At 47.9% G+C, this 8259-nt stretch overlaps 2 protein-coding genes across 3 annotated transcripts in view; one reads left to right on the forward strand and one right to left on the reverse strand.

Moving 5' to 3' along the window:
• The window catches only part of NUP210L (nucleoporin 210 like), a 41204-nt gene extending 37640 nt beyond the window's left edge, over positions 1 to 3564 (forward strand). For both annotated transcript variants that reach the window (XM_033174952.1, XM_033174951.1), the window contains 5 exons: positions 534 to 784; positions 1982 to 2186; positions 2301 to 2405; positions 2937 to 3011; positions 3417 to 3564. In XM_033174952.1, coding sequence (XP_033030843.1) covers positions 534 to 784; positions 1982 to 2186; positions 2301 to 2405; positions 2937 to 3011; positions 3417 to 3505 — 725 coding nt within the window. In that variant the 3' untranslated portion in view covers positions 3506 to 3564. The remainder of the gene's footprint in view (positions 1 to 533; positions 785 to 1981; positions 2187 to 2300; positions 2406 to 2936; positions 3012 to 3416) is intronic.
• A 341-nt stretch (positions 3565 to 3905) lies between these two features.
• Positions 3906 to 7852, reverse strand: RPS27 (ribosomal protein S27). Its single transcript, XM_033174808.1, has 4 exons — positions 7707 to 7852; positions 6047 to 6155; positions 4819 to 4929; positions 3906 to 4180 (listed from the first exon to the last, which is right to left on the reverse strand). Exons 1-4 carry the CDS (start codon positions 7710 to 7712, stop codon positions 4152 to 4154), a joined length of 255 nt encoding a protein of 84 aa, XP_033030699.1. The 5' UTR covers positions 7713 to 7852; the 3' UTR covers positions 3906 to 4151.
• Between the last annotated feature and the right edge of the window lie 407 nt (positions 7853 to 8259).

Here is an 8259-nt window from a genome sequence, read left to right on the forward strand (position 1 = left end):
TATATTGTAAGTTAAAAACATTCCCAGGCATGCTATAGCTCAGGGCTCTGCATCTGCTTGGCAAGTAGAAGGTCAGATTCAATCCCTAATGGCATCTCTAGGTAGGGCTGCGAAAGAACCCCTGTCTGAAATAGCCTGACTCAGTATGACAGCTTCTCAATTTCCTACTTAAATCAGCCCTGTATTTAGAACATTGAGGACTGGAACCTTAGAAGGAAGGGCCACAGCCCAGGAGTAGAACATCTGCAGAAAGTCCCAAATTCAATCCCAAGAAGGGCTGTGAGTGTTCCCCATCTGAAACCCTGGAGAACTGTAGCTATTCAGTGTAAACTAGTTGGGGGGGGGCGGGACCTGTAGTGCTCCAAATGTTGCTGAACTACAACTCCCATCACCCCTGGCCACTGAGCCAATCTTGCAGGGGCTGATGGGAATCGTAGTTCAGACCAAGTTTTCCCATGCCTGGTGTAGACAGTGCTGAGCAAGGTGGACCACAGGGCAGCTCCCTATCTGGTTTCCCTCTTCCCAAACTCAAGGTCTCTACGCCTGCATCATCACAGTGAAAGACCAGCCAGAAGCTGACCTGCTGGCCCTGAGCACTGCTGCGGGCTCAGTGTACGTGACGGCCTCCCTCCTCAGCGACCAGAGCCCAGAGGGGACACAGAGGCTCTCGGTGCCCTTTCTGCCTGCCTTTTACATCAACCAATCCGAAGTGGTCTTCAGCAGCACAGAGCTGAGCAGAGAAATCGTGGTGCTGGGGGCAAGGCGAGTGACTGAAGAAACAGAGGCAAGTCGGAGACTCAGGATGCAGCATCCACATTAAAAGCCCTGCTCCAGATGACTGCACCACTGGCTTCTGAGATCTCTGGGACGTGCAGGAGAGGCTCTCCCATCTGCTGGGTGTATAAGGGATGCTTATAGCATTGGTCCACATTACAACCAGCCTTTGAATAAGGGGTCCATTTCGGGATAATAAGGTTCCCCACGCCTGGTCTACGTGTATGGTTATGAAGAGCAAGGAGTTGCATGCATCATTTCAATTATCTCAGGCCCTACAAGCCAGCAGCAAATTGCCCAGTTAGCACTGACCCATTACAGGGCCTTCTTACTGGTGGCTCCCCCTTTACAGAATGCCCTCCCTGGTGAGGCATGTCAATCTACCTCACTTTTTAACATTCAGGAGGAAGTTAAAAACACGCCTGTTTACCTAGGCATCTGGTGGCTGAAATATACTGTTCCCGGCAACCTTGAAATCAATAGTTGGGAGTTTATGTGACCCTTTCAGAACATTTCTAGATGTTCTTAATTTTGTTTAAAGGATGTTTTATATTTAATTCTGTTTGCCACCATGTGCTCCTTGGGGAGGAAGCGGCAAGATGGAAATTGGGAAGATGGATTCAACTTAATAGCAGTGATATATGGGCTGGTATCCAGCTAAGTTCTCCTTGGAACAAATATATTTAAATGAATGGGCTTAAGTTAGTCACACTGATCAGTTTCTATGGCTCTACTCTGAGTAGGACTGACATTGGATACAAGCCATAGGTTTGGGAGCATGTACACCTTATCTGAAACAACAGGAGGCTGGTCATTTCTGGACTATAAAGGAAGCAAACCTGTTGCTCAGTGGTGGCAATTGTGTAGAGCTTGCAATTAAAAACTTAAGTCTCGGGGCACCTTAGAGACAAGCAGATCCATCCCAGCTTTGATTTTTCAGTAGACAAGGAGTATTATAATAACGTCCTCCGCTAAGGGAGAATGCAAGATATGCAGAGACACCTTGCCAAGTGAGAACAAGGGTCCTTGCGGCTGCTTAAGGCAGATCTAGTCCATAAAAGCTAATCCTGTGTAGATCCTGGTCTGTCTCTTAAGGTGCCACAAGCCACTGTTGTTGCTGCGACAAAGCAACAGACCCCTTTGCATTGCTGCTCTGTTTTGTTGTCGTTTTCCTAATGACTCAACTTTCCCTGTCCTTCCTGCCAAGGCCCAGCCCAGCTCCCCAGTGATCCAAGTGGGACGCCCCTTCCATCTGGTGGACATGCCCGGGCTTGTCGTCTTCCCAGTCAGCGTGGTCAACCTCACATCCCTCCAGCAGATGGCAGCACCTGTCTTCGTCAACCTCTCCTGCACCCTTACAGGCCAGAGGGCCGCTGTGTTAATGCGGGCACTGCCAGACAGGCATTTGTTTGGTAAGGACCATAGCAGTCAAGCCATGAACGGAGGCCTTTGCCTTCATCTGTACGGTCACAGGGCATAATATCGTGCACCAGCCCAGAGCAGACAGGTCTTGCCTCTCCTCCTAGATCAGTGTGCTGAAGCTGGCCTTGTCAAGCAGCTTGTGGGCTCCTACCAGGTCCTCCTCTTCACCATCTTCGCTGTTTTAGCCTCCACCATGGTCATCTTTCTCAGTAAGTGGATTTACAAAGGCAGGCACAATATACCCTGGAGGAACCAGGCCTTTCTGAAAGAGCAAGTGGGAAACCAGCAAGCCCACATGCTGTGCTCTCCAGCCCCAATTCTTCATCCCCCCCCCCCTTTGCAGGAATACTGGCCTGTCTCAGAGCTTGATGGGAAGGATTACATAAGATACACAGGGGAAAGCAAATACATGCTAAGGTGGTTGTGGGCTCTCTTCCTTGGAGGGTTTTAAGCAGAGGCTGGATGGCCATCAGTCACAGATACTGTACTTTAGTTGAGATTCCTCCATGGCCGGGGTTGGACTGGATGACCCTTGGGAGTGCTTTCCAACACTGATTATAGGACTCTGTGCTAGTGACCATTTTTATATGCTTTTCTTGTCTTTAACTCCCATGCTTCAAGTGGAATAGCCCACAAACCATAAGCGGAGTGAGCTAAATTATGTGAAGGGTGTTTCTGCCAGTGGTTCAGAAAAGGGCAAGGGTGGAACTAACCTTGACGTGATGCTTCGACCCCCACAGCCTACAATGCCTTCCTGAGCAGAGTACAGGCAGTCCCTGTAGTGTACGTTCCCACATCAGGCATGGTACAGACAGGTGAGTTGAAAGGAAGCTTCCCCCAATACTTCCTGCGTTCATATCTAATGTCGTTTTCAAATGAAATTCGAAAGTATGTTTAGGGTGTGGTGGGGTGACCTTTGGAATTATCTTCAGGTGGTTAGGTCACCAGAATGTGGACTTTGGACAAAACATTTCCAGAGCCCTCCCTTGCATTGCCCAGTTTATCAGCCCTCTGATTTGTCACCTTTGGGTTCCTTGGTCCCGCTGCACAACCACCCAGAATCTCTTGAAGCAATCAACATGGCATTTCACAACATGGTATTCAAACAGCTACACATAGCAGCTGGGTAGTCTTCCAGCTGGCAAACCATTTCTGAGCATATCTATAGGTAGCTTCAAACAGCTCTCTTTCTCTTCCCACCCACCCCGTTTTATTTCCAGGGTACCTCTCCCCTCCACCCAGTGCGCAACATCACTATTCCAATGTCAGGAACAGGACTCAGGCCTGGCTTTGGAGCGTTCGAAGATGACCATCGCTGGACGCAGAGGCACCTATAAGCCATGTGTTAAAGAGTAAACTGGTGGAAACGTATGGCAGCTGTCTTCATTAAATAGGAAGGGCAGACATAGTTGGAAGAACTTGGAAAAGAACAACATGGCAATCTGTTCTAAAGACCCTTTGGCCTTTTTACTTAGGACAGAAGCCCCTTTCGGGCAGTGGAATGCACAGGTGGTGCTTTGTTGTATACCTGCTACGTGCTGCCCATTTCCACATTTTACAACAAGGTAAAACTATTAATCCGTAGAGTCTGTTTTATTTTAACCCTGTAGCTAGATCCAGACAATCTCAGGCAGCCACACTGGCTGAGTCCATTTGGACTGAACAACCAACTCCCAGCCCCCAACACACACACACTACAGAAAACAAGATTCTGTCTTTATATCCAAAATTTATTGAGTCAGATGGGTGAGGCTACAAGGACAGTGCGAAAGCCATCTTTTGCTCTCCTTATTCCAGAGGCAGCAGCAGCAGCTGAAATCCTCAAGAGCCACACAGTTGCAGCTCACATCTCACTTGTGTCGGGACTCCCACCGTCCATGCTCTTGAGATCCTCCGCACCGGAGCCGACGACTGTGCACATAGCCCCACCCATCCTGGACAAACATCTGCTTAATTTAGTGCTGCTTTCGCCTGAAGGAGCATCCTGCAAACAGGGTGGGGTGGAAGGCCACACAGTGGACAAAAAAGAAAAGAAAACACAGCAGCTCTATTACACATGACTTCTCGACCTCCTGAGCACATCATCCGGGAGACTTAAAATTCATCATGGCTCGTTTAAAGAAAGTCTTACAGAAGGCTACTCCAATTATGTCACATGATTAAAAGCAGAAAACAGAGCCACCCTTCATTCCCCTAAGACTCTACCCGCAATACCCAAAATATTAATTACTGGAGGCATGTCCCCACACCCAAAGGAAGTGATAGCTCCAGACCTTCCCTTTTGTTATCTGAACCTCAGTGTGTTTTGTTACAAAGCCTGACATAATAGTTACCTAACTTGTGAATTTTAAAAGCTAAAGAAAACAGGCAGACTGCCTTAAGGCAGGTTAAAAAAACCAACCACCCATTTCCAGATTCCACCTGCTCTAAGCCGCTTTAACCATCCACCTCTACAGAAGGGGGGTGGGGAGAAAGTTACATAATAACAGGGAAGGGGTGCAATTAAACACCAACTGCTTAAATGCCGCAATAGAAAATGACAAAGGAACAGAGGAGCGAAGGTAGAAATGATTTGCTCTAAGAGCAGGTCTTTAAAAACAGCCAATTAAGCTCACTGCTTACCTTCTGTCAACCTTGCCTTTCCCCCAGTGGGCTGGCACAGCACAGTTGAACAGCCAACACACAGAACCACTGTTTGAGCGTGACTGAACACAGTGGTGATTTTGTAGCAACCTGAGAGAGGGAAAAGAAAAAAACATCACCTTGGATCCACTTCAAAGAAATGGAAGAGGGAGCCTCTCCAAAATGTGTAATGCCTAGAAAATGGGGAAATTTAAGCACAAAAAGTGCTAAATGGGATAATTGCTAGAACAGCGTTTCAACCTTGGAGACAAACCTACACCACCCCATCTCCTTTCAAACACCTGTATTGCTTCAAATCCTTTATGTGGGGTAAAACTGTAAGATGCAGTTAAACCTGTGATTTGTTTGTTCTATATCCCAATTTCTCTATTTGTACATAACCAAAACACCTTAGCTTAAGTAAGGTCTTTACCAACTATTTGGGAAGGCCGTAGTTCAGTGGACGGAGCATCTGCTTCATGTGCAGCACGTACCAGGTTCAATTCCCCTGCCTGCAACCCTGGAGAGCCACTGCCAGTCAGTGTTGACAACACCAAGCTAGATGGACAAATAATCTGACTCGATTTAAGGCAGATCCCTAAATTCCTGAAGATGGAAAGAGGGGAAAGCCCAATCTCAGTGCCACCAGCATGAAGGCCATGACTTTCTTTACTTGCCTGCCAAATCACACATGTGGGTATAGCCTTTCCCAGGCCAGGTATTTTACCACAGGAGCAATGATTTCCCAGGTAACTGTAGTGCTCTGACATTTCTTCTTCTGTAACCCCAAGACAAGAGGCCTCATTTCCTACACATAGACACCTTCTGCCAGTTCACATGCCTGAGCAAAGGGCAAAGGTTTTTCCCCTCCCCTATGAGCTCCCAGCAATGCAAAGCAGCAAACTACAATGGAGTGTGAGAAAAAATGTAGAACTATGTGACTGACAGCATACGTGATCTAGCCCCTTGCCCAAAACAAGTACAGTGGTACCTCGGTTTTCGAACGCCTCCGTAGTCAAACGTGTTGGAACTCGAACGCCAAAAACCTGGAAACGTGTCTCGGAAGTCAAACAGGAAACACGGCTTCAGTTTTGAGTTTTCGAACGTTTCGGAACTCGAACGGACTTCCGGAATGGATTACATTCAAAAACAGAGGTACCACTGTATATACAAGTTGCAGGACATGAAAACACGACCAGCCTCGTTTTAACACACTACTCCTCCCTACCTGGACATTTCACATCCATGAAGTAAGAGTTGGGACTCTGGACCAGGCGCTTCTTCTTATGTTTCCTCTTCTCCTCCTCAGGGGAGGGATGCAAGAGATCCTTTGCGAGCTGCAGGGAATGCCCATAAACCAAGGACTTTAGAATGAAGAACAAACCTCTCAATCCCCACAACACATTTAACTCTCATACCGCTAACAAAGTACAGTACTTGTGTATATACTCATGTCAAGTAGCAATTTGGTTAGGAAAACCTGGTTGAGGGGGTCCATGCCTACCAGATCTTTAAAAAAGTAGCACTGCCCCCTTAACCCCCTTCCTCAAAACCCACAATTTTCCATGAAGCAGTTTTATTATTGGTGAATTTATTCATTTTATACCCCACCCTTTCAAAGTAGTTCAGGGCTGCACACAAGTGACAAAAACATATTTAAGAACAAATTAGTATAGATGCAGACTGGGGAAGATCTCCGTTTTAAAGGTCTGCCGAAAGAGGAAAGTTTTTAGGAGGCACTCGTAAGTCAACTAAAGAGGAAATAACTCCAAAGGCCCAAATACTATATTTTAAGATCCTCTTGTAGTTTTCAAGTGCCACGAACGCTTATAGCATGCATACATACAAACAACAACAACAACTATGTTTATTATGTGGGTGAGGAACCAGTGACCCTCCATCTGTTGGAATTCCCATAATCCAAAACCATGAGCAGTGCTTTGCTGGAATGGAGGACAACCACCTCTAGAGGGCCAGTTTAGCAGCAGTTGTTAAAGTATTATCAAGTGGCCTCAGACAACCCCTGCAACTGAGGGCACTGGCCAACGTTGCCCCCTGACTATTAACCAACCAGGACTATTGCAATATTTCACGGAAGTATAGTCTCCACAAACTTGCTTTGTTTTTGAAATCTCCAAAGCCATAAAAATTTAACTAAAAATACGTGGATCAAAAGAAAACTTTGCAACGTAGAGAGCTACTGTGGTGTATGGTCAGAGTGTCAGGCTAGGACAGGGGAGAGACCAGAGTTCAAATCCCTGAATCATGAAGCTCACACACTGCCTCTCAGTGTAACCTACCTCGTAGGGTTGTTGTGGGGCATTAAAAAAAATTCGGGGGGGGGGAGGAAGGAGAATCATGTACGCCACCTTGAGCTCCTTGGAGAATAAGGCAAGATACAAATGCTACATACGTATATACATACATACAGACACACACACACACACACGGACTCAAATAGGCTCACTTTTAAACAAAACAATGCAGCGAGACCATATAACCCTCAGCTGGGAAAAGTGGTTTCGCTGGGACCCGCCTCCCAGGCTGCTCTGCTCCTCCTTTCCCTTCAAAACCAAGTTACTATTCATATAAATCTCTTATTAACGGAGAACACTTTAAAAAGCGAAGAGAGGGGAGGAGTCAGAGAAGTAAATATCTCCCCTCCGTCCCCAGGCCGCCATTTTGAGCCTCCCATCCCCGACCAGGGAGGTGTGAGGGAAGGGAAGGGAGGGCGATGGGGCGCATGGAGGGGGGGTGGAAGCACAAGGCGACGACTACGAGCGACCCCCTTTCCCCAACCTATCGGGGCCCGAAAGGCCGAGCCGGGGAGGGACGGGGCATCAAGGCCTCGCCGCTCCGCTGGCGGCCAGACCCAGCAAAGGACTCACAGGCATGTTCGCGTGGAGGCAGCTACGGCCGAAAAGGAGCCAGACCGGAAAGAGAGGGCGCTATATCCGCTCCGGGGTTTCCCCGCACGGGCGGAAGCCGAGCGAAAGGGGGCGTGGCCACCTCGACCTTTAACCCAGCCTGCGCGCTCTTCCTTCGACGACGCCACGCTCTGGAGGAGGGGCGGCCCTCTCAGCCGCCATCTTGGAAAGGGGTTGGGGCGGGGCGGGAACGGAAGTGCCCCTGGTTGGAAGCGGATTGCGGGAGGGACGGGCGCCATGATGGGAAGGTCGCGGTGAGACGAAGAGAGGGAATGGCGAAACGGCCCTCTTGAGAAGGACAGCCGTATGGCCAGGCCGCCATTTTGAGAGGGTTTCATGAAAACAAGATAAATGAACCACGTACAGTAATAGAGGGATATAAAGGTGTTTTTCTCTATTCCCGGCATATTATTATTATATTATAATAATCACCTGTCGTTCACTTTCAGTCCTCAGGGCGGGTTACAACATGAAAACACACTTTGGAAATATTTGAAAAACTTTGAATCAGTTT

Source organism: Lacerta agilis, chromosome 17, assembly GCF_009819535.1.
Source record: "Lacerta agilis isolate rLacAgi1 chromosome 17, rLacAgi1.pri, whole genome shotgun sequence".
NCBI classification, from domain to species: domain Eukaryota; kingdom Metazoa; phylum Chordata; class Lepidosauria; order Squamata; family Lacertidae; genus Lacerta; species Lacerta agilis.